Source organism: Eschrichtius robustus, chromosome 3 (assembly GCF_028021215.1).
Source record: "Eschrichtius robustus isolate mEscRob2 chromosome 3, mEscRob2.pri, whole genome shotgun sequence".
NCBI lineage: Eukaryota > Metazoa > Chordata > Mammalia > Artiodactyla > Eschrichtiidae > Eschrichtius > Eschrichtius robustus.
This window is the reverse complement of record NC_090826.1, coordinates 184,177,303-184,204,517: the sequence shown is the minus strand read 5'-3', so window position 1 is coordinate 184,204,517 and position 27,215 is coordinate 184,177,303. Positions and strand designations below refer to the sequence as shown.

Sequence of the window (27,215 nt, the reverse complement as noted above, 5' to 3'; positions counted from 1 at the left end):
TGAAAAATGGCAAAAGGTCGTGGAACAAAAGGGTGAAAACGTTGTTCAATAAAGTTCTTGGTGAAAATGAAAAATGTGTCTTTTATTTTTACTTAAAAACCGAAGGCACATTTTGGCCAACCCAGTACTTTAGAAACACCAACCAAAAAGGAAGCCAGACGTGATTAGAAGAGGTTCTGCTGTTCTGATACAGCGCAGTGTACAGGCTGTCAGCTCTGGAGGGAGACGGGCATGAGCCCGCCACCACTGACCACACGCTGGTCCTCGGGCGAGGACCTTACCTCCTGTAAAGAAGATTATCCCTCCACTACAAAATGGGAAGATAATACCGTATGAACCGCCTTAGAGGATGAATGGGAGGACTAAATTAAATGATGCATGGAAAGCACTAGCACATAGTTAGCAAGTCCTTAACTAACTTGCTGTTATTACTGTTATAAAAACAGGAGAAATAAATCATAAAAAATTACAGTTTCTATGTACAGTTATGTTAACAGAGGAACCATTCCCCCCCCGAAGACTATGGCACATAGTAAATGACCTTTAACTCGGAGATCTGAGTTCTAGTGATGAGCAAGCATCAACCTAACTTGCTGGGGGAGGTTTCTTGACCAAGGAACTCTTCGTTATCAAGACGGAAACTACCTTGGCGACGTTAAGCAAGACCTGCACAGCGTATCCGATGACCTCCATACAAGGGACACTACGGTTACAGCTTCGGATCAAGACAAATATTTTAGAAATTGCTCCACTCTGGGCCATATTCTCACAGCAAAGTGAAGACAATCTAGTAACTACCTCTGAAAGGGGGAAAAAAAAAAAAGAGATACATTCACAGCAACAAAATCAGTATCATATTATTATATTCTTTGTACGACTCAAGGGTAAAAACGCATTTCTAACCTTATACAAGATATTGTTAAAACAAACTAACCCAGGTGCTTTAGAGCCTCAAGAATAGCGGAAAGGTACTTGTATGTCAGGAGATAGTGCAGGGCAAGTGCGGTTCTGTGATAGAGCTTGTTTTCTTCTCGAATCTCCCTGTTAACACACTGAAGTCTCTGTCGAATGGCTTTAATTTTTGTACAATCATTTTTCTTCCTCCAAGAATATCCTCTCCATAACGCCTTAAAGAGACAAACCAGTAACTTTAAGATTACAACCTCTGATGTTGTGGACTTAACATCTACATCTACTTCCACAAAGTAAATATTTTCAGTAAAATTATACGATGTGATCTTTGCAACTTTGCAACTACAACTTCAGTTCAGGTTCTAATAAATAGCAAAAGCAATTTTTCTGGGAAGAAATACATATAATATTCCTGTATATAAGTTAAAGCATCATTCGCTGGCCAAAGACGGCTAAATCTATTCAAAAGGCAAAAATACTTTTGCATCTTTCAATCATCAACTTCCTCTATGGAATGTGAAAATAAAGGGCTTAACAATGAAATTATGGTAGCATAGTGTATATGAATTATTCTATTGGCCAATCTCAGCTTTTTAAAATTAGCATGACTGTGCTTTTTAAAATGTTAGATATTGGGGATTCCCTGGTGGTCCAGTGGTTAGGACTCGGCACTTTCACTGCCGTGGCCCAGGTTCAATCCCTGGTTGGGGAACTAAGATCCCGCAAGCTGCGAGGTGCAGCCAAGAAATAAAATAAATAAATAAAAATAAAATTCAATAAAATGTTATATATCGTGTAGATGAATTGCAAACCAAAGTCTTGAACTAAAATCATAATATTTTCAGTTACCTGAATTTTAGTGATTCTATCATTAAATTTTTCCTGCTTTTTACGGAGGAGAAAACGGCATACGGCTTTCTGTATTACTGATGCAGCCCTATTTTGCTGGCTCATATGTTCTTGAGCTTCATCCTGAATTTTTATGAAGCTATGTTTCTGAAGAAACCTCTTATGCTGTAATCTTGCTCGAAACCATCTCTGTTTAAAACATATGAATAGTTTTTTTACTTCAGGTTTCTTTTTTTTTTTTGAAACTTCAGGTTTCTTAATGGAATAAATAGAACATTTATTGAAATATCTTTCAACCCTCCCCAGTGGCATTACATTTCCACTCTAGTTGCTGCAGAAAATTCCAGGCCACAGTGGGTGTGAGTGTGTGTGTGAGTGTGGGTGTGTGTGAGTGTGGGTGAGTGGGTGTGAATGTGAGTTGTGTGTGTGTGTCTGTGTGTCTGTGTGAGTGTGTGTGAGTGTGTGTGTGAGTGAGTGAGAATTTAACCCTGCACAACATATGCCTCATTTCATAATTGATATAAATCTTGTCAAGCTGTATATTATTCTTCAATTTGTTTTTTTACTCAATATTTTATATGTAAGTATATTAACATATACTGTACAAACAGGATTCTTATCCAGAATACATAAAGAACTCCTATAATCATTAAGAAAAATAAAACACTCAACAGAAAAATGAGCAAAGTATGTGGAAAAAAAAAAATTTAAAAAGCATACCATACACAGATAAGAATTTGAATAACCAACACAGAGGAAAGATTTTTTAGAATTGCTAGCAATCATAGGAAATCCAAACCAAATATGAGATATAATTTGCCATTCATCAAAATGACAAAATCACAAAGTCTTGTAATGTCACGGGTTGGCAAGGAGGTCGAGAGAGAGACAGGTGCCCTGGGTGCCGCTACATGAGGGGTAAATGGGTACCGTGCACCACAGGATAACCTGCAGCCTTAGTCCTGCGCCATAAAACGCAACTCACCTCTAAGCCAGCCAACCACCCTAACGGCCACGTGGCAAAAGCTAAATACTATATGACTTTAGCAGGGGTATTTGGAAATTGTTTATGAAATATTAAAAAGTTTCAAACAAAAATTATGTCATAGTTTTACTGGGAAGGAAAAGCTAACCTGAATACAGATGGCTGAGTTAACCTGTTTATTATTAGCATTCTTCAGAGCCCTGTGAAGTCTGTACGCTCTTTGAATTCTAAGAGCAGACAGGTGATAAAAGGCAGCTGCTGTGAAGTGAAGAAGCCTAATTTTGGCTCTCTGTTCTAAAATCTAAAGGAGAAAAAAAGATTAACAACCAAATAGTTGACTCTTAAGACAATCAACCAATGTTTATTTTTGTATATCCTCAATACCAAATTATATAAATTAGCAACAGTAAACTAACTTGTAACTGTTAAAATTATCTACATTGTAACCTGAAGTAATTATACTCCTTTACTATACAATACTTTCCATGGTGTAACCCCTAACTGAGGGTATAGAAAGCACAATTATATTTGGGCACTTCACTCAAAGATTTAACTAGACTACCCAAGGGCAGCTAGATAAGGCTTTGAAGGCACTAATTATAATGGGAGAAGTCTAGGAACAGTAAACTGAGAAAGGGTTAGAGTGCTCCAAGCAGAACCGCTGAAGATGGTGATGTTAAATCGGACAAACATTTGATCCGACTTCTCCAGTAGCAGTCTCGCCACATCCAGCACAAGACTTTTGAAGCAGAAGCTCCCTCCAGGGAGGGGCCTTTGGCCTTCAGAGTTTCAATTTATACTCAGCGAACAAAACACAAAAGGTTTCTCCGTCAATTTAATTATTTTCTGTTTACCACTGCTTCACGTACTGGATGCCCAGAACGCCAAGAATTCCCTAGGGAGGATTCTCTCCTGCGGAAGGTGTGGAAGTTATCAACGGAATGGTCCTACAACCCCTGAGAGAGTTGCTTGGTGGTAGCAAAAGGTGACTTGAATAACAACCTCCTTCACGTGTGGGGAGCGGGAGGGGGAAGCTGGGACGAAGTGAGAGAGTGGCATGGACATATATACACTACCAAACGTAAAATAGATAGCTAGTGGGAAGCAACCGCATAGCACAGGGAGATCAGCTCGGTGCTTTGTGACCACCTAGAGGGGTGGGATAGGGAGGGTGGGAGGGAGGGAGACCCAAGAGGGAGGGGAGATGGGGATATATGTATATGTATAGCTGATTCACTTTGTTATACAGCAGAAACTAACACACCATTGTAGAGCAATTATACTCCAATAAAGATGTTAAAAACTTAAAAAAAAAACCAACAACCTCCTTCACGTGTGGAGTCCTCCTCATACTTCAGTTCCTTTGTTAAGATTTATTACACGAGAAAAGTTATTTTGCATTTTTGGTGAGCATCTATGGGAAATAGGATCATAGAACAAAAATCTATGGCAACCAGTGATCTTGTTACATGGGGCTCTTCAGAAGCTGAATAAATTCTAGTTAATGGCTATATCAGTTCTGAAATTATCCTCCAAAATCTCAAATTTCTTAACACAATTTAACATCAGGTATTTCCACTTCATAAGACTGAGATATCCTACTTAAAAATACTTACCCTTTTTCTTACTAACCAACCACGCACCAGTGCTTGTAGAACAACTGTAGATTTTTTTAATTCAACATATTTTATCCTTTCACACTTCCCAGCCTTCCTGGCTCGTATGTATTTTTGTATGGTCAAAGCAGCTGATTTCTGCTGGAGAAAGACCTGCCTTCCTTTATATGCTCTGAAATTTGCTTGGATCAAACAAGCAGCTTGATGTCTCTATAAGGAAAAATTTGCAAGTGACATTAATAGATAGAAATAATAATTCAACCCACTGGAGGTTCTGGAATTTCTCAATGAAAAATAAGATGGTATAATTATGATCTTTTTTTTTTACATTTTTAGTTTAAGAATGTCATATTTCACAGATTTCGAAACCCACAGAGGGCTACAGCTGAAAATGAAGTTTTTATGAAGGTGCAAACCAGGGACCATAGATACCTGGTGCTTTTTCCCTACCTTCCTCTTGATACGTTTCATTGTGAATGAGCAAAGGACTAGTATTACTACAGGACAAATGCATTTAATACAAAAGCTAGCTACACTCTAGAGAACAGAATGGGCATCATAAGCAGCTGTGATGGAAGCTGTCTGCTGCTTCGAGAACCAGTGTACTCCCAGCACATCTTAGATTCCTCAATTCTAGAACATCCTGACAATCAAATTCCAAGACACATAAAGTATCTGGATTGAAATGAAAACTAGGTTTGTTTTACAACATAGACCCGCATCTACTAGCTGAGTGACCTTGAGCAAATCCCTTTACCTCTCCAGACCTCAGTTTACTCATCCGTAAAATGGGAATGCTGATAATAGCTACCTCACAGAGTTATCATGAGGATCCAATTAGTTAGTAAATATATAATAGAAGGTGTAATAATAATAGTGGATATATAATCATACATAGTGAATATGAACATCAAAATTTACAAGTAAAATTTTAATTTTGATTTCTTTAATAAAAGACCATAGGTACCACCATTGTTCTAGAACCAATGTTAAATATTTTAAATAGATTACCAAATGTGGCTTAAAGAGTATGTGTTGACTCAATACAGACAGGATATGCTACATCTATTATGATTTTCTTCAAATAAGTCACTTCAAACTTGGGTTTGAGAATATGTTATAAAAACAGATACACAAACAAAAATACAAATAGCATTTTTATGAGTGAATATAATTTTTAATTGACTGCAATGATGTCTTTAAAGTAAATGTATAGTTAGATCTTTAAATCATTTTTTCTTTTCTGTTTTTTAAAGTAGTTATTTACATATGAACTGTTTTTTTAACACCTACTTTTGTCATTAAGAATTGCTCATGAGCTGTTCTTCCAGAAAGTACTGCTCTCCATTTTCTCTGAATGATGATTGTTGATGCTCTCACGTTCAAAAACCTGAAAAGTGATTATTGGAAAGCACTTTCAAATTAACTCATTTAGTAAGCATTCATTGCCCGCCCCCTATAAATACTAGAGGAGAAAGAAAATATAAGAAAGGCAATGAGAGAATAAAAAAAAGTAGAAAAGGATAAGTCATACTTAGGTTCTAGCAATCGGAACTTTACAAACACACACACACACACACCCCACACACACTCTCGCCCATGCAGCTGACACATTTACCGTCTTCTCTGCAGTTTGGCACAGAAGCAACCCTGAATGATTCTAACAGCTCTTAACACAGCCAGATACTCTTTACGTGCTTTCCAACACCTGTACCAGGCTTGAATCTTGCAGGCAGCTTTCACTTCACGTAAATATTTCCTGGCTTTATGTCTCCTCCACACAGTCTATTAAACATATAAACATAACAAATATGCAATGAGATGTCTAATTTTTTTTGTAAACTGGAAGACTCAGTATTGATAACAGTTAATATAAGGTCAAGCAGACAAGATCAACTGCAGAAATGCAGTCACACCCCAGCTCCTCTATGGGACTCGCTCACTCCGGACACGTGAGCCCTCTGAGAACAGCGGGCTGACCTGTGACCTCCTACTACCTGCTTCAGCACATACCCTGTGGCTGGCTGCGGGCTAAGCCCAATGCAACCCTGAAAAGTATTTAAATTGTAAGATGCACGCACCAGGTGTGTGCACTGCCCTCACCTTCTCAGTCCATGTGAAGGAACAAAAGGAAATGAACACACTGATGCCTCCAATTCCAGGGAAGGGACAGGAATTCTACCCACTGCCCTCCCCACCCACTGCAGACACATCCTGGGTTCTGTGTCCAGCCTGTTGCAGAATTCTGAGGGCATCCATCTACCTGAGGACCATCAGATTTTCTGACTTTGGCAACCTTGTGGTTGACTAAAAGCTTAAGTAACAGTTACAACTTCTTAAGTGCTTAGCGCTGTACTAAGCACTATGATTCTTTACAGTAACATAGGCAGGTAATACTATTATCTCTAATTTAGAGATGAAAAAAATGAAGGCCCAGAGGAACTGACACCAGTAAAATTACTTGTTGATGTCACAGGTAATAAGTGACAGACATATCTTATTTAATCCTTATAAATATCTTGTGAGATGATTATTAAGATCGCTATACGAAACAGAAATTAACGTCAAGAGACTTGTTACCACACAGCCAGTTAAGTGATAGAGTCAAGATTTGAACCTGAGTCTATCTGACTTCAAAACACCTACAGCAAATACAACAGCTCCACCTAACATGGGGAATCAGGCTCTAAATTCAGTTGACAGGCGAGAATGATATATACGGTCAAACTTAACTCTTGTGATGGTCTTAACTCAGAGTATTTCTATATGGTTCTTATGTAAACAAAACCGAATACCAACATAGTAGTATTCATAGTGGAAGCCAGGTATCAGTATTTTTAAAGATTCCAAAGTGATTCCAATGTGTGCTAAAGTTTAAGACCACTGGTTGGTATGTGTTAAAAACTAGATGCGCTAGTAAAGAACATATACAGATCTATATGATTTTCTTTTTATATAAATGGGGGTAGATTTGTTTTTCAACTTGTGCGTATTGATCCAGAATTTGCTTTTTTTTTTAAACTCAGGTCTTGGCAAACTATGGTCTCTGGGCCAAATCTGGCCCCAAGCTTGTTTTTGTAAATAAAGTTTTATTGGAACACACACACAAAAAAACAAAAAAACAAAAAAACTAGATGTGCAACATGCACTTTTATAATTTAGCTATATAAAAGAAAAAACAGGGCTTCCCTGGTGGTGCAATGGTTAAGAATCCGCCTGCCAAGGCAGGGGACACGGGTTCGAGCCCTGGCCCAGGAAGATCCCACATGCCACAGAGCAACTAAGCCCGTGCGCCACAACTACTGAGCCTGCGCTCTAGAGCCTGCGAGACACAACTACTGAGCCCGCATGCCTAGAGCCCGTGCTCTGCAACAAGAGAAGCCAGCTCAATGAGAAGCCTGTGCACCACAATGAAGAGTAGCCCCCGCTCGCAGCAACTAGAGAAAGCCCCTGTGCAACAACAAAGACCCAATGTAGCCAAAAATAAATAAATAATTTAAAAAAAAACAAAAAAAACCTAACAACTAATTACTAAAAAAAAGAAAGAAAAAAGAGTTGAATTTTCCTAAGATTGTTATTTTGGCTTTTCTAACATGACCCCAACTAATACATGCACTTGACACCCACCAGTCCTTGACTCCTGGCAGCGTCTGGAACTTGAGCACTCCTTGCCTCCTCCCTCAACCCTTGGTTTCTTTATACCACAATCTTCAGCTTCCTTTGTTCCCTCTTAATACCATAGGTTGGCTTCTCCTCTCAGCACCCTTGAATTTTGATGCTCTTTAGGGCTCCAGTCCTGGGCCCTCTTCTTTTGCCCACTTGATGCATTCTCCCTAAGTGATCCCCTATCTCCCACAAGTTCCATTATCAGTGTATGCCAACAATGTAGAAGTCAAATTCCAAAATCCGTACTGCTGTCCAAATTACAGCAAACATAGCAACTGCCCTGCTGGACGCGAGGTGGTCACGTCAGCTTCACGTACCCCAGGCCGAGCTTGTCGGGCTCCAGACCTGCTCCTCCTGCTGTTCCCACGTCAGTGAAGGGTACAATCTGCTGAGTCACCTCAGCCATAAAGATGGCTGGGCTCCTTGTTTACGCTCTATACAAGGCCAGTCCCCTCCTCCACGCACACTGACCCTGACAATCCTGCTGTCACTGCCCTCTGCTAAACAGTGGTTCACTTTCCCTGGCCTACTGCCTGCAGTCTCCTGGCCAGCCGCCCAGCATCCAGTTCAGTCCATCTTCCACATCCCTGCCTGAGTAATTTTTTTTTTTTTTTTTGGTCGCACCGCATGGCTTGGGGGATCTTAGTTCTGTGACCAGGGATTAAACCCAGGCCATGGCAGTGAAAGGGCTGAGTCCTAACCACTGGACCGCCAGGGAAATCCCATCTGAGTAATTTTTAAAAAATAAACTATGATTCTGGTCTTCTCCTACTTAAACTCCTCTAGAACTTCTTTTAGTCCCGAGGATAAAGACTAAACGTTTTCTGTCTTACACAGCTGCCCACATCTCACTCCATGGACCGCCATCCTGGTCACAGGTCACCCTTTATTGCACACCTGTTCTCTCTCTCATTTTTGAACTCCGTGTTACCTCCTACAGCTGGAATACTCCTTCCATACATTTTACTTGGCTATTTCCAGTTCATCCTTCAGCTCAACATCTCAACTTAAACGCCATTTAGCCCAGGAAGCCATCTCTGATCACTGGGACTAGCTTAGGTTTCTCTTCTCTGCATTCCCAGCAACAAACATTTCTCATTCTGTATTATCATGAAGAAATTTCCACACACTGAGGTATGGGGAAGTCATTTGGGCTAATACAGGATTTAATTTGAACTTTATGTTAACTAGAACAGGCTGTCTTGTGGCCTGTTAAACATATATTGTGTATCCGCTTTAACCATTAAAGAAAAGAATGCATTTAAAAATCAAAATGGATTAACTGTGGTTCAGGCATCCACAATGGAGCCGGGTGGCCATTGTGGATGTGGTTTCAGACATGTTCCTACATCACTGAGAACTTGAACTGTATCAGACTCAAGGACACCACCAGCTGTTCTCAAAACAATATCGGCTCACAGCTGCCAGCTGCAACCTGATGGTCTCAAGGTCTCTGCTTTTAACTGTGCAACCATAATTGCAACAAGCTTAGGGTGTCACATCCAGAACAATCCCAGTTCTGTGCCGTCTTCGGTGAATTATTTTTGGTACCCTTTGCCCAATCTCAAAAATGTTCCATTTTGGAAGGTAAATGAAATGGCCACGTAAACTAACTATTAATCTTTACAACCTGCTTAAGCTCATTTTATAAATTCTAAGAAATATTAGTCTAAGAAAGAATGAAAGCTTTATATTTCAATATATAAATACCTGGATTTTTATGGTGCTATCTTTAATTTTCTGAAACTTCCGTTTTTGTATAAATCCTTTCATTCTAGCTTGAATAATTATAACACTGCTTCTTATTTGTAAATAAACTTCTCTTTGATGTTTTGCAGACAACAAGGCTCTGTGGTGATTCTGTAAAACAACTGCTGCTTCTCTATACAATAAAAACTGTTTTCTGGTTTGCCTTCTCCTGAAATACCGCTGTAAAGTGATAGCTGCCCTTTTCTGCTCAATAAATCTTCTTCGATACACAGCCATCTGAAGGAAGGACTGAATTCGCACGGCAGCACACTTGTGCTTTTCCAATCTTTTTGTGACCATTTTACGAAAAGCTTTTTGAATTGTTACTGCAGCCTTTCTTTCAGAATGATACTCTGCTTCCTGTAAGGGACCAACTAGAGAAGCTTTACACCGTCTTTGAACCATAAGTGCTGGGATTTGGCCAGCTTCATACTGAGTTTCAGTTCTGTGACAGCAGAATGCAGATTGGGTAGCAGGGACTGCCATTTTTTCTTTGGGCATGTTTTTAAATTTCTGTCTAACTTTCATGCCGCTAAAAGCAGCCTGAACAGGTCTTACAGATTTCTGAATGGCTAAAAATTTTTTTCTTTCCATTTTAACTCTGACATATGACCTGTAATAATTCTGTGTAACAACAATTGCCATTTTCTTTGCCTGATAATCCACTCTGGCCCTGTGCATTCGGTAGAATGACTGAATTCGGGTGGCAGCCAGGTGCATGAGTTGGATACCCCTTCGTGCCTTAAAGCCTCTGTAATAAGACTGTATACAAATGACTGCCTGGGTTTGCACTGCAACTAGTGCTCTGTACCTTCTTTGAACAAAAACTACCTTTGCTCTAAAGTAGAGATAGTGCTTCCTTGTTTTAAAGGCTTTAAAATGCTTCTGAACAGTAATGGCAGCCTGATGCTGCTTTTCCTGAATCTCTCTCCTTATGATCATATCCTGAAAGTCTGCTTGGACACAGGTTGCTGCTTTCTTGAGTGCATTGTGTTGAAGAGCTTTCTTTTTATTGGCTCTATATCTTTCTTGTATTACTTTTGTAGCCCACTGAAGCTTTTGGTAGAAAAAATACTGCCTGTACATTCTGTATGTGCTTTGTATTATGACAGCAGCTCTGTGCTTTTCCCTTAAAAGCTGCCTTGCTTTCATCCCCTTATATGCAGCCTGAATGACCACTGCAGAATGCCTTTGTTGGACATAACGCTCTCTTTGCAATTTTGCAGCTCTGCATGCTCGGTAATGTTGCTGAATGAGAAGCGAGGCGTGTTTCCAGGTCTGAAAGGTAAGGTATGTTCTGTGCATTCTGAAAGTTGCCTGGATGAGGGCTGCAGCCCTGTGCATCTCCTGTAACTTCTTCTTTACCATCAGCCTTCGGTAAGATGACTGGATTGTAATGACTGCCTTCTGTAACTCCAAGAATTGGTGCAAGTGATGTCTGGCACAAATGGTGGCTCGATATTTCCTCTGAACAAAAATAGCAGCTTTCTTGAGGGAAAGGAATCTTTTCCTCATCACTAAAGATCTGAACCTGCTCTGAATCAGGGTTGCAGAGGCATGCATCCTTTTCAAATGTCTTCTGGTTTTCATACCCCTGAATGCAGCCTGGAGGACCATAGCAGAGTGTCTTTGCTGGCGGTAGAGCTGCCTCTGCAGCAGTTTGGCCCTGCTTGCCCGGTATCGCTGCTGGATGACCCGCGAGGCGTGCCTCCGGGCCTGGTATCTCACACGTGCACAGTGCCTTCTGAAAGCCGCCTGGAGGACGGTAGCAGCCCTGTGCATCTCTTGCACCTTCTTCCTCACCATCCACCCTCTGTACCAGGACTGGATTTTGAGGGCTGCCTTTTGTAACCGTAGTAACTGTTGTAAGCAATGCTTTGCGCAAACATTTGCACGATATTTTCTCTGAATCCACACAGCAGTATTCCTGAGAGACAGGAATCTCCTTCTCATCATCAGAGTCCTAAATCTCCTCTGAATTATAGCCGCGGCTGAGTGCATGACTTTTAAGTGTCTTCTAGCTTTCATCCCCCTAAAAGCAGCCTGAATGCAGATTACAGAATGTCTCAGTTTGCTATACCTTTGAAATTGTATGTTCCTTTCCCTCATTGCCCGGTATTTTTGCTGCACCATTCTTGTCACCTTCTTCAACTTATTAAAATAAGCTTGTTGTTTGTGTCTTCTGTAGTGGGACTGGATGAGTGTTGCTGCGGTCTGCATCCTTCTCAGGGTCTGCCTAACTCTTCCTCCTCTGAAACTGGCCTGGAGAATGGTAACAGCTTTCAAAGTTGTCAGGTACTTTGCACGTTGAGTTCTACCCTGATGATATGCTCTGTATCTTACCTGAATTATGACGGCTGCTGTTCTCATTTGATGATATCTCCTCCTGGATTGCTGCATTTTAAACACGGCTTTAATAAGGGCGGCTGCTGTGTGCATGTGCTGAGTCTGTCTTCTCACTCTAACACCTCTATAAACAGCTTGGATTTTCACAGCCGCCTTCTTTAAAGTAAGATATTCCTTACGCTGACGGTCTGCAATTTTACTATCTCGATACCACCTCTGGATTTTAACAGCTGACGCTCTGTAGGTGGCGTACTTCTTTTTGGTCTGGTAAGCTCTGTAACTAGATTGTATAGTGGCTGCCGCCTTGCGGTGCTCCTTTATTTGTTTCCTCACTCTCATCCCTCGGTAAGCTGACTGTAGGATGACTACTGCTGCTTTGGTTTTCAAATACAAATGATGCTGTTTTCTCCCAGTACTGTAAGCCCTATAGTACATTTGAATCACACAAGCCGCTTTTTTCATGATTTTCCACTTCTTTCGCTGCACGTACATTCGGTAGCACGACTGTATGAGGACAGCGCATTTGTGCTGCTTCTGAATCTGTCTTCTCGCTGCTCTGCCCCTCCACGTGGACTGAAGCATCACTGCTGCAAGGCGGAGCGCAGTGTACTCCATCCGCCCCCTCCTCCCAGCAGCCCACGCTCTCAGATGTTGCTGGATGACGGATGCTGCCGTTTTTAAGAACCCGAACTCTTTCTGGGCCTTGGCCATTCTGAAAGCAGCCTGAATCTTCACTGCAGCTTGATGTTCCCTTCTGATCTGCTTCCGAACTTTCCAGCCACGGTAAGCGGACTGTAGAGAAATCACAGCTGCCCTTGTCTTTAAAAAATGTGTTCTCGTGTCAGAAACAGTCTTGTGTGTCCTGTACCATCTCTGAATCTTGAGAGTAGACTGAAGCACAGATTGATATTTCATCCTCTTACTATAGCCTCTAAAAGCAGTTTGAATTTTAAGAGCAGCTGTAGATTGTTGTTTGATTAGCTGGCGTACCTTATAACCTCTGTAAGTGGCCTGCAAGCAGATAACTGCTCTTTTGACTTGCAAGAAGTTCTTCCTCTGATTGACCCGTGCTTTGTATGCACGATAGTAATTCTGAATGACAACAGTTGCTTCATAGATTTTCAGGTAGTACAGGCGCATTTTTCTCATCCTGAAATGAGACTGTAGTGAAACAGCAGCTTTTCTCTGCAACCTCACTTGCTTTCGAACCAGGTACCCTCTGACAAAAGCTTGCAGTTTGATGCAAGATGCCCGCATGTGTTCTTCTCTCTTTAGTGCAGCTGCTCTTAAATGTAAATATTGTTTACGAGTTTGCTTCATCTTGACAATGGATTGTAACTTTACTGCAGCATTTTTTAGCCTCAGAAATTTTTTTCTGGAAACATAAGCCCTGTAATATGATTGAATCCTTATAACAGATGTGAGGATGTGAATAAACTTTTTCCTGGCCTGCATCCCTCTATATGCAGACTGCAGAACAATGACAGCAGATCGCGTCTTCTGGTAAGAAGCTAGAACTTTCTTGGCTGAAATGTAAGCTCGAAAATGAATCTGAATTACAAGGGCAGCTTTCTTCATCTTCTTATATTTCTGTAATTGTTGATGCTTCCTTATGTGTGCCTGCAACCTGATAATATTTTTCTTAAGGTTTAGAAATCGAAGTCTGTCCTGTCTCATCCTCCAGTATGACTGAAAGACACAAGCGGCGGTGATCTGTTTGCATAAGTTACGAGCTTTCATTCCCCTGAAAGCGGCCTGTAGTCGGATGGCTGCAGCCCGTTTCTGCAAGTAGCTGGTGCGTTCAATCTTTCCTTTCAGATATGCTTTGTAGTACTTCTGGAGAGACAGGATAGACTCTTTTTTCCTTTTATATAACTTTTGGGCTTGAAAGCACCGAAATCTTGTCTGAATGATGACAACACAAGATCTAATATGAATGTATTTCCGTAATTCTCTCTGCATCCTGTACCAGGATTGTATGACCATGGCAGCTTTCTCTTCTTTAACATGTTTCCTGACACACCATTCTCTAAAAGCTCTTTGCAGTGTTATTGCAGCTTCTGTTTGTAGTTGCATTTTACGTTGCCTCCATCTTCTGAACACAGACTGGATTATAAGGGTTGATGATCTTAGCATTTCATATCTCTGTTGATCCTGCTTTCTTCTTAAACAAGCATGCCAACGCCTCTGAATTGTAACTGCAGCCCAAAGGTATCGTTTGTAAGAAGCAACAGCAATGATCATTCTTATCCTAGATTGCAGGATGACTGAATAATATTTCAGTTTCAGAAACTGTTTTCTAGTGGAATATCTTCTCCAATATCTCTGAAAAAGGTAAGAAAGGACACAAAGTAAAATAGACACATCTTTCTATACTTAACACCCTTGAAAGTATTAATTTTTCTAACATTTTGCTTAAAAACAAAGACATTAATTTTAAAAGCGATATATTTTTGAAGAAGATACTTGTCTCTTTTGTTTATAGTTTAGTTTCTGTGTTGATACAACTGTAGCCAATCCAAACTAATGATATTTATATGGCATTTGTATTCAGGAGACATAAGAAATATAAACAAGTTTCTGTTATATTAGAATAATAGGGCTTCCCTGGTGGTGCAGTGGTTGAGAATCTGCCTGCCAATGCAGGGGACACGGGTTTGAGCCCTGGCCCGGGAAGATCCCACATGCCGCGGAGCAACTGGGCCCGTGAGCCACAACTACTGAGCCTGCGCGTCTGGAGCCTGTGCTCCGCAACAAGAGGGGCCGCGATAGTGAGAGGCCTGCGCACCGCGATGAAGAGTGGCCCCCGCTCGCCGCAACTAGAGAAAGCCCTCGCACAGAAATGAAGACCCAACATAGCCAAAAATAAATAAATAAATAAATAAATAAATTTATAAAAAAAAAAAAGAATAATATATTAGAAGATTTAAAATGAAACTATAGTAATATTCTGCTATCTATTGATCCTAAGTAATTTCCTATGAATGTATCTCTGGATCTTATATTTTCCCCTTTTATCAAGGTTGCTAAGCTATCTTATAATGATTGGAAACTGTTTATAGGAGGGACTCTGTGTTACAGGCCTGGTAATGTCAACACAGGATTTTGAGAAATATCACTGAGCCAGATCACTCTCTGAGTCAGTATTTTCATTAAGAATAAAATTTAGGAATTATAGATACATGGTTAAAAAGCAGAATTCTGGAAAGACTTGAGAAGTAATAAAGCGTTTTCCTCTTGCTTCCTTCCCCACCACCCCACGTTCCCTAACTCCTTAGTTATCCCAGCAACATGCGAGCTATGAAGTCTCAAGCGGATCCTGGCTACTGGTCATCAAGCTCTGGACGTTCTTCTCGCAATAACACCATTCCTTTGTCCAAAACACTCCAAATACTGCTAAGATGTGGTGGGGACTAATGGAAGGATTAAAAGTCTCAGAAAAAAACCATCAAAGATACAACTAAGAGCCAAATGGGAATATTAGAACTGAAAACACAATAACCAAGACAACAGCAACAAAAAACCTCACTGGCATGGCTCAGTACCAGAATGGAGATGACAGAAGAATCAATGAACTTGGAGATCAATACAAATTCTCTAGGCTGAACAAGAAAGAAAAAAAATGATTGGGAAAAAAAAGAGAAAGAAATGTCTCAACAAACTAAGAGTAGAGGGGAACCTCCTCAGTATAATAAGAACATTTACACAAACCTACAGCTATCATCAGATTTAACGGTGAGAAACTAAATGCTTTCCCTCTTAGACCAGGAATAATACAAGGATGTATCCTCTCACCAAGCCTATTCAGCATCTACTAGAGGTCCTGCCTAATGCAGTAAGAAAAGGACATAAAAGCTATGCAGACAGAGAAGAAATAAACCCTTTTTTTGCTCATAGATGACATGATCATTTATGTAGAAAATTCAAAGAAATGACAAAAACAAAAACTCCTGGAATAAGCAATTATAGAAAATTTGTAGAATATGGAAACATTAACATTAGTAGCAAAAAAAAGAGAAATACTTAAAAGTATATCTAACAAAATATGCACAAGATCTGTCAGAGCTACAAAACTCTGATGAAAGATATCACAGAACATCTAAATAAATAGAGATATATCATATTCATAGATAGGAAGGCTGGATTTTGTTAAGATGCCAGTTCTTCCCACCTGGATCTATCAATTCAATGTAGTCTCAATCAAAATCTCATCCAGTCACTTTGTGGACACTGGCAAACTGCTTCTAAAGTATATAAGGTGACACAGAAAACCCAGAATAGGGCTTCCCTGGTGGCACAGTGGTTAAGAATCTGCCTGCCAATTCAGGGGACATGGGTTTGAGCCCTGGTCCGGGAAGATCCCACATGCCGCGGAGCAACTAAAGCCTGTGTGCCACAACTACTGAGCCTGTGCTCTAGAGCCCGTGAGCCACAACTACTGAGCCCTTGTGCCACAACTACTGAAGCCTGCGCACCTAGAGCCCATGCTCTGCAACAAGAGAAGCCACCGCAATGAGAAGCCCGCGCACCGCAACGAAGAGTAGCCCCCGCTCGCCGCAACTAGAGAAAGCCCGCGCGCAGCAACAAAGACCCAACGCAGCCAAAAATAAAAATAAAATAAATAAATTTATTAAAAAAAAACCCAAAAACCCAGAATAGCAAATACAATAGTGAAGAAAAACAAAGTTGGAGGACTAACATCATCCAACTTCAAAAGTTATCATAAAGCCACAGTAATTGAGACAGTGTGATACTGGCAAAATAATAGAAAAATAGATCAATGGAACAGAATAAGGAGCCCAGAAATAGACCCATGCAATATAGTCAACTGATGTTTGATAAACAAACAACACAACTGAATGGATAAAAGATAGTTTTGTCAACAAGTGGTACTGGAAGAAGTAGACATCCATATAAAAGAAAAAGTGAGTCAAGCACTAACTTTTAACCTTTCACAAAAATTAACTCAAATGGCTCATAGATCTGAATGTAAAATGCAAAACTATAGAACTTCTGAGAGATAACAATAGAATATCTAAGTAACTTTGGGTTTGGCAATGGCTTTTTAGATATAATGCCAAAAGTATAATCCATGAAAGAAAAAAATTGATGTCAGAGTTTATTAAAATCAAAAAAAAAATCTGCCCTGTGAAAGACTCTTGTTAACAGTACAAAAAGATAAGCCATAAACTAGGAGGAAATATTTATAAAATATAAATCTGATAAATGGTTTGTATCCAGTTATACAAAGAACCCTTAAAACTCAACAATAAAGAATTCAAAAATGGGGAAAGAATTTAAAGAATTTTAGAATGGGGAAAACATTGGAATGCTTCACCAAAGAAGATATACAGATTGTAAATAAGCATATGAAAAGATGCTTAACATCAAATGCACTAGGGAATTGCAAATTGAAACAGCAATGTGATGCCTATACACATTTATTTTAATGGTAAAGTCTAAAACAGTGACAACACCAAATGCTGGCCAGGAAGTGTAGCAACAGGAACTCTCACTCATTGCTGGTGGGAATGCAAAATGGTGCAGCCACTTCGGAAGACAGTTTGTCAGTTTCTCACAAACCTAAACATAGTTTTGTCATATGATCAAGCAATCCCATTCCTAGGTACCTACCCAAAGAAGTTGAAAACCAAGTCCACAGAAAAACCTGCACACAGGTGTTTATAGCACCTTTATTCATAATGGCCCCAAATTAGAAGCAACCAATATGTCCTTCAATAGGTGAAAGGCTAAAAAAAACTGCAGTACATCAATATGATAGAATGTTATTCAGCAATAAAAAGAAACAAGCTGTCAAGGCAGGAAAAGACATAAAAGAAACTTAAATGCATATTGTGAAGTGAGAGAACCTATCTGAAAAGGCTACATATTGATGAATTCAAATTATAGGACATCCTGGAAAAAGCAAAAGTATAGAGACAGTAAAAAGATCAATGGTTGCCCAGGATTTTTCAGAGGGATAAGAGATGAATACGTAAAGCAGAGAGGATTTTTAGGGCAGGATTTTTGTCAAACACATAACTATACCACATGAAGAGTGAAACCTATGGAAACTAAGGACTTTAGTTAATTACAACGTATCATCATTTGTTCATAAATTGCAAAAAGTGTACTATAAAAAAAAGAAAGCAACAGAAATGAAAAATATCTGCATTAATAGGATATTATTCTCATGTCCTCTTTAAAATATTTATTATGATTGAAAGAAAAAATTATTAACATTGCCTGATGTGATTTTATTTGTATGTAGGTTTAATAAATAAGACCGCTAAAACATAAAAGTGGGGGGAGCAAGGGGACCTAGATAGTGGCAAGTTTTCTACATTCCATTTAAAGGGATAAAATATTGATTCTAAGTAGATTAGAAGTTTTGTATATTGAAATACCTATAGCAACCAAAAAAAGGCAAAAAACCAACCAACCAAACAAACAAAACCCAAATAACCAAACCCCTGTACAAGGGGATAAAATAATAACTAAAAAGAAAAAAGATAAACTAAAATGTAACACTAAAATGTATTCAAATAATTGAAAAGACAGGAAAGGGGAAAGAGAAGAATGAAAGAAAGTGAACATTCAGAAAACTAAATAATAAAATGATAGATCCAAATCCAAACATATTGATAAATATCTGAAATATAAATGGTATAAATCATCAATTAAAAGACAGAGATTTTCAAAACATAAAAACTATATGCTGTCAAGACTTTAAGCCATATATAATGATGTAAGCAACTAATAAGTAAAAGAAAGGAAAAGAATATACCCTGCGAATGATAATCAAGTGAAAGCTGGAGTGGTTATAGTAAGAGCATGCAAGGTTGACTTCAGAGCAAAGAAAATTATGAAGGATAAAAAAGGAATATTACACAATGATAAAAAATGATTAAAAAAAATTCAACTCACCGATGATAAAAAATGATAATGATAAAAACCAAAACTCAACTCACCAAGAGGACATAAAAATTCCAAATGTGTATGCACCTAACAAAACATCTTCAAAATACATGTAGATGAAACCGAAGGGAGAAAGATATATCCACAATTATAGTTAGAGACTTAAATACTGCTCTCTTGGTACAAGACTAAATAAACAGAACACCAGTTAGGATATAAAAGAACTGTTAAATATCATCACCCAAATAGATCTAATTGACATTTATAGAACACTCCACCCAACAACAGAATACACATTCTTTTCAAGTACACAGAACATTCACCAAGATCAAAGACCAGCAAACTCTGTCTGTAAAAGGCCTATTGATTAAGAGAAAATAGTTGCAAATCACTGACAAACAACTTGTACCAAGAATATAGAAAAAGTCTCAAAACTCAATAAGATAAGCTCTCAATTATAAAAATGGGCAAAAGATTTCAAGAGACACTTCATAAAGAAGATAATCGAAAGGCAATTAAGCATTTGAAGACATATACATAGCCATTAGGAAAATAGCAACTAAAATCAAGACACCGCTGCACATCTATCAGAACGACTGAAAAACATAGAAATCGGTGTTGCTAAGGATATGGAGCAATTAGCATCCTTACACTTTGGGGGTGGGCAGCAAAGTGGGTTAAGCCACTCTAGACACAGTTTGGTGATATCTTATGAAGCTAAACATACGCTTACCAAATGACCCAGCAATCTCATTCCTAGCTGTTTACCCTAATGGAATGAAATCACTTAAAACTGGAAACAATGCAAATACCCCTCAACAGATTAATGTATAATCAAATTGTGGTACATCCATACAATGGAATACTGTTCAGCAATGAAGGAGAATAAACCACTGATACATGCAACAACTTGCATGAGACTCAAAGGCATCCTGCAGAGAGAAAAAAAAGCCAGTCTCAAAACTTACCAACTGTATGGCTCCATTATGTGACATTCTCAAAAAGGCAAAACTATGGGAATAGAGAGCAGAGCTTGGGTGCCTGGGGCTGGGTGAGGAGGGAGAAAGGACTGCAAAGAAATAGAATGCAACAGTCCTTCTGGGAGATGGAACTGCTCTGTATCCTGATTGAGGTGATGATTTCACAACTGTGTTTAAACACATGTGTACGTGTGTTTAAATCTGTGGAACCACACACCAAAAAAAGAAAAGCACATTTTACTGAGGGTTAATTTAAAAATTAAAATTTTAATTTTAATCAACGAAAAGTTAAAGTTTATTAAATTTAAATTTTTAAAAATTTATAATATACCTAGGAACAAATGAAGACATTTAAGACCTCTTGCATCAGATCATAAAACCATTTTAGGAGACTTTTAAAGAAGGCCTAAATAAATAGGAAATAAATACCATGTTTAGTAGTAAAGATATCAATTCTAACTAAACTGACCTATTCAATTAAATCTCAATCAAATTCCAATATTTTTTAAACTTCAGATTCAAAATATGTGTGAAAATGCAGAGGACTTTAGAATAGCCAAAAACTTCTTAAAGAAAACAAAGAAAGTTTTCTCTACCAGACATCCAGATTTCTTGTAAAGCTAAAGTACATGGCTCACTGGTAGACAAAAAGAACAATGAAATAGAAAAAAACTCTAGAAACAGAACCACACATATAAGAATATTTGATGTATGCTAAAGATAGCACAGCAATGAGGCAAGTGTGGTCATTTCAGTAAATTGTAACTGAAACAATGGCTATCCACATATACCAAAAGAAAAATGGTCCCTAACACAAATCATTTGCAAAAATTAATTTCAAGAGAGATCTAAATGTGAAAGACAACACATTAATGGTTTCAGAATATAATACAGGAGAATATCTTCAAGGCCTTAGGTTGAAAAAACACTCCTTAAATGGTTCAAAAAAAAAAAAAAACCAGGAGGATTAACCAAGATGGCAGAGTAGAAGGACGTGCTCTCACTCCCTCTTGCGAGAGCACCAGAATCACAACTGGCTGCTGGACAATCATTGACAGGAAGACCCTGGACTTCACCAAGGAGGATACCCCACGTCCAAGGACAGAGGAGAAGCCACAGTGAGACGGTAGGAGGGGCGCAATCAGAGTAAAATCAAATCCCATAACTGCTGGGTGGGTGACTCACAGACTGGCGAACACTTACACCACAGAAGTCCACCCACTGGAGTGAAGGTTCTGAGCCCCACGTCAGGCTTCCCAACCTGGGGGTCCGGCAACGGGAGGAGGAATTCCTAGAGAATCAGACTTTGAAGCCTAGTGGGAATTGATTGCAGGACTTCGACAGGACTGGGGGAAACAGAGACCCCACTCTTGGAGGGCACACACAAAGTAGTGTGCGCATCGGGACCCAGGGGAAGGAGCAGTGACCCTGGGGGAGACTGAACCAGACCTACCTGCTGGTGTTGGGGGGTCTCCTGCAGAGGCGGGTGGTGGCTCTGTTTCACCGTGGGGACAAGGACACTGGCAGCGGAGGTTCTGGGAAGTGCTCCTTGGCATGAGCCCTCCCATAGTCTGCCATTAACCCCATCAAAGAGCCCAGGTAGGCTCCAGTGTTAGGTTGCCTCAGGCAAAACAACCAACAGGGAGGGAACCCAGCCCCACCCATCAACAGTCAAGTGGATTAAAGTTTTACTGAGCTCTGACCGCCACAGCAACAGTCAGCTCTACCCACCACCAGAGCCTCCCATCAAGCCTCTTAGATAGCCTCAACCACCAGAGGGCAGACAGCAGAAGCAAGAAAAGCTACAATCCTGCAGCCTGTGGACCAAAAACCACAGTTACAGAAAGACAGACAAGATGAAAAGGCAGAGGGCTATGTTCCAGATGAAGGAACAAGAAAAAACCCTGGAAAAACAACTAAATGAAGAGGAGATAGGCAACCTTCCAGAAAAAGAATTCAGAATAATGATAGTGAAGATGATCCAGGACCTCGGAATAAGAATGGAGGCAAAGATTGAGAAGATGCAAGAAATGATTAACAAAGACCTAGAAGAATTAAAGAACAAACAAACAGAGATGACCAATACAATAACTGAAATGAAAACTACACTAGAAGGAATCAATAGCAGAATAACTGAGGCAGAAGAACGGATAAGTGACCTGGAAGACAGAATGGTGGAATTCACTGCGGCGGAACAGACTAAAGAAAAAAGGATGAAATGAAATGAAGACAGCCTAAGAGACCTCTGGGACAACATTAAACGCAACAACATTCGCATTATAGGGGTCCCAGAAGGAGAAGAGAGAGAGAAAGGACCAGAGAAAATATTTGAAGAGATTATAGTCGAAAACTTCCCTAACATGGGAAAGGAAATAGCCACCCAAGTCCAGGAAGTGCAGAGAGTCCCATACAGGATAAACCCAAGGAGAAACACGCCGAGACACATAGTAATCAAAGTGGCAAAAATTAAAAACAAAGAAAAATTATTGAAAGCAGCAAGGGAAAAACGACAAATAACATACAAGGGAACTCCCATAAGGTTAACAGCTGATTTCTCAGCAGAAACTCTACAAGCCAGAAGGGAGTGGCATGATATACTTAAAGTGATGAAAGGGAAGAACCTACAACCAAGATTACTCTACCCGGCAAGGATCTCATTTAGATTTGATGGAGAAATCAAAAGCTTTACAGACAAGCAAAAGCTAAGAGAATTCAGCACCACCAAACCAGCTCTACAACAAATGCTAAAGGAACTTCTCTAAGTGGGAAACACAAGAGAAGAAAAGGACCTACAAAAACAAACCCAAAACAATTAAGAAAATGGTCATAGGAACATACATATCGATAATTACCTTAAACGTGAATGGATTAAATGCCCCAACCAAAAGACATAGACTGGCTGAATGGATACAAAAACAAGACCCATATATATGCTGTCTACAAGAGACCCACTTCACACCTAGGGACACATAAAGACTGAAAGTGAGGGGATGGAAAAAGATATTCCATGCAAATGGAAATCAAAAGAAAGCTGGAGTAGCTATACTCATATCAGATAAAATAGACTTTAAACTAAAGAATGTTACAAGAGACAAGGAAGGACACTACATAATGATCAAGGGATCAATCCAAGAAGAAGATATAACAATTATAAATATATATGCACCCAACATAGGAGAACCTCAATACATAAGGCAACGGCTAACAGCCATAAAAGAGGAAATCGACAGTAACACAATAATAGTGGGGGACTTTAACACCTCACTTACACCAATGGACAGATCATCCAAAATGAAAATAAATAAGGAAACACAAGCTTTAAATGAAACAATAGACCAGATAGATTTCATTGATATATATAGGACATTCCATCCAAAAATAGCAGATTACACGTTCTTCTCAAGTGCGCACGGAACATTCTCCAGGATAGATCACATCTTGGGTCACAAATCAAGCCTCAGTAAATTTAAGAAAATTGAAATCATATCAAGCATCTTTTCTGACCACAACGCTATGAGATTAGAAATGAATTACAGGGAATAAAACGTAAAAAAGACAAACACATGGAGGCTAAACAATACGTTACTAAATAACCAAGAGATCACTGAAGAAATCAAACAGGAAATCAAAAAATACCTAGAGACAAATGACAATGAAAACACGACGACCCAAAACCTATGGGATGCAGCAAAAGCAGTTCTAAGAGGGAAGTTTATAACTATACAAGCCTACCTAAAGAAACAAGAAAAATCTCAAGTAAACAATCTAACCTTACACCTAAAGAAACTAGAGAAAGAAGAACAAACAAAACCCAAAGTTAGCAGAAGGAAAGAAATCATAAAGATCAGAGCAGAAATAAATGAAATAGAAACAAAGAAAACAATAGCAAAGATCAATAAAACTAAAAGTTGGTTCTTTGAGAAGATAAACAAAATTGATAAGCCATTAGCCAGACTCATCAAGAAAAAGAGGGAGAGGACTCAAATCAATAAAATCAGAAATGAAAAAGGAGAAGTTACAACAGACACCGCAGAAATACAAAGCATCCTAAGAGACTACTACAAGCAACTTTATGCCAATAAAATGGACAACCTGGAAGAAATGGACAAATTTTTAGAAAGGTATAACCTTCCAAGACTGAACCAGGAAGAAACAGAAAATATGAACAGACCAATCACAAGTAATGAAATTGAAACTGTGATTAAAAATCTTCCAACAAACAAAAGTCCAGGACCTGATGGCTTCACAGGTGAATTCTATCAAACATTTAGAGAAGAGCTAACACCCATCCTTCTCAAACTCTTCCAAAAAATTGCAGAGGAAGGAACACTCCCAAACTCATTCTATGAGGCCACCATCACCCTGATACCAAAACCAGACAAAGATACTACAAAAAAAGAAAATTACAGACCAATATCACTGATGAATATAGATGCAAAAATCCTCAACAAAATACTAGCAAACAGAATCCAACAACACATTAAAAGGATCATACACCACGATCAAGTGGGATTTATCCCAGGGATGCAAGGATTCTTCAATATACGCAAATCAATCAATGTGACACACCATATTAACAAATTGAAGAATAAAAACCATATGATCATCTCAATAGATGCAGAAAAAGCTTTTGACAAAATTCAACACCCATTTATGATAAAAACTCTCCAGAAAGTGGGCATAGAGGGAACCTACCTCAACATAATAAAGGCCATATATGACAAACCCACAGCAAACATCATTCTCAATGGTGAAAAACTGAAAGCATTTCCTCTAAGATCAGGAACGAGACAAGGATGTCCACTCTCACCACTATTATTCAACATAGTTCTGGAAGTCCTAGCCACGGCAATCAGAGAAGAAAAAGAAATAAAAGGAATACAAATTGGAAAAGAAGAAGTAAAACTGTCACTGTTTGCGGATGACATGATACTATACATAGAGAATCCTAAAACTGCCACCAGAAAACTGCTAGAGCTAATTAATGAATATGGTAAAGTTGCAGGATACAAAATTAATGCACAGAAATCTCTTGCATTCCTATACACTAATGATGAAAAATCTGAAAGAGAAATTATGGAAACACTCCCATTTACCATTGCAACAAAAAGAATAAAATACCTAGGAATAAACCTACCTAGGGAGACAAAAGACCTGTATTCAGAAAACTATAAGACACTGATGAAAGCAATTAAAGATGATACCAACAGATGGAGAGATATACCATGTTCTTGGATTGGAAGAATCAACATTGTGAAAATGAGTATACTACCCAAAGCAATCTACAGATTCAATGCAATCCCTATCAAATTACCAATGGCATTTTTTACAGAGCTAGAACAAATCATCTTAAAATTTGTATGGAGACACAAAAGACCCCGAATAGCCAAAGCAGTCTTGAGGGAAAAAAACGGAGCTGGAGGAATCAGACTCCCTGACTTCAGACTATACTACAAAGCTATAGTAATCAAGACAATATGGTACTGGCACAAAAACAGAAACATAGATCAATGGAACAAGATAGAAAGCCCAGAGATTAACCCACGCACCTATGGTCAACTAATCTATGACAAAGGAGGCAAAGATATACAATGGAGAAAAGACAGTCTCTTCAATAAGTGGTGCTGGGAAAACTGGACAGCTACATGTAAAAGAATGAAATTAGAATACTCCCTAACACCATACACAAAAATAAACTCAAAATGGATTAGAGACCTAAATATAAGACTGGACACTATAAAACTCTCAGAGGAAAACATAGGAAGAACACTCTTTGACAAAAATCACAGCAAGATCTTTTTTGATCCACCTCCTAGAGTAATGGAAATAAAACCAAAAATAAACAAATGGGACCTAATGAAACTTCAAAGCTTTTGCACAGCAAAGGAAACCATAAACAAGACGAAAAGACAACCCTCAGAATGGGAGAAAATATTTGCAAACGAATCAACGGACAAAGGATTAATCTCCAAAATATATAAACAGCTCATTCAGCTCAATATTAAAGAAACAAACACCCCAATCCAAAAATGGGCAGAAGACCTAAATAGACATTTCTCCAAAGAAGACATACAGACGGCCACGAGGCACATGAAAAGATGCTCAACATCACTAATTATTAGAGAAATGCAAATCAAAACTACAATGAGGTATCACCTCACTCCTGTTAGAATGGGCATCATCAGAAAATCTACAAACAACAAATGCTGGAGAGGGTGTGGAGAAAAGGGAACCCTCTTGCACTGTTGGTGGGAATGTAAATTGATACAGCCACTATGGAGAACAATATGGAGGTTCCTTAAAAAACTAAAAATAGAATTACCATATGACCCAGCAATCCCACTACTGGGCATATACCCAGAGACAACCGTAATTCAAAAAGACACATGCACCCGAATGTTCATTGCAGCACTATTTACAATAGCCAGGTCATGGAAGCAACCTAAATGCCCATCAACAGATGAATGGATAAAGAAGTTGTGGTACATATATACAATGGAATATTACTCAGCCATAAAAGGGAACGAAATTGAGTCATTTGTTGAGACGTGGATGGATCTAGAGACTGTCATACAGAGTGAAGTAAGTCAGAAAGAGAAAAACAAATATCGTATATTAATGCATGTATGTGGAACCTAGAAAAATGGTACAGATGAGCTGGTTTGCAGGGCAGAAGTTGAGACACAGATGTAGAGAATGGACATAGGGACACCAAGGGGGGAAAACTGCGGTGGAGTGGGGATGGTGGTGTGCTGAATTGGGCGATAGGGATTGACATGTATACAGTGATATGTATAAAATTGATGCCTAATAAGAACCTGCAGTATAAAAAAACAAACAAAACAACTAATACTAAACTTTCATTGGGTTATTTGTATGGAAATATGTTAATATAAATGTTTCAGACATTACATGAAATTTCTAAAAATCTTATATTTGTATTTGTATGGAAATATGTATGGAAATATGTTAATATAAATGTTTCAGACATTACATGAAATTTCTAAAAATCTTATATGTTCTGGTATAATGTTATAAGTCATAATCCTAGTTATTACTTTAAAATGTATATCTCAGAAATAACTAATTTTCTTGTCAACTGCATTATTATGAACTTTCATCAAATCTTTAACTGTGGTCATTTTTAAGTCTTTTCTCATTTACAGACAGTTCTGGGTGTACTCTGATGCTTTT

The 27,215-nt window shown here is 38.9% G+C and overlaps 1 protein-coding gene and 1 non-coding gene across 3 annotated transcripts in view; one reads left to right on the top strand and one right to left on the bottom strand.

The window, feature by feature from the left end:
• The window catches only part of LOC137763072 (abnormal spindle-like microcephaly-associated protein homolog), a 70,368-nt gene that overhangs the window by 5,308 nt on the left and 37,845 nt on the right, over positions 1-27,215 (bottom strand). Inside the window, exons 18-25 of one of the 2 annotated variants that reach the window (XM_068541836.1) lie at positions 9,739-14,448; positions 5,981-6,147; positions 5,656-5,752; positions 4,363-4,572; positions 2,895-3,047; positions 1,762-1,950; positions 935-1,127; positions 646-800 (exon numbers count right to left, since the gene is read on the bottom strand). In XM_068541836.1, the coding sequence (XP_068397937.1) occupies positions 646-800; positions 935-1,127; positions 1,762-1,950; positions 2,895-3,047; positions 4,363-4,572; positions 5,656-5,752; positions 5,981-6,147; positions 9,739-14,448 (5,874 nt within the window). The remainder of the gene's footprint in view (positions 1-645; positions 801-934; positions 1,128-1,761; positions 1,951-2,894; positions 3,048-4,362; positions 4,573-5,655; positions 5,753-5,980; positions 6,148-9,738; positions 14,449-27,215) is intronic. The other variant, XM_068541838.1, reaches the window with a different exon arrangement.
• On the top strand, positions 1,553-1,624 carry TRNAE-UUC (transfer RNA glutamic acid (anticodon UUC)). The gene has a single exon. It is a non-coding gene; the product is annotated as a tRNA-Glu (tRNA).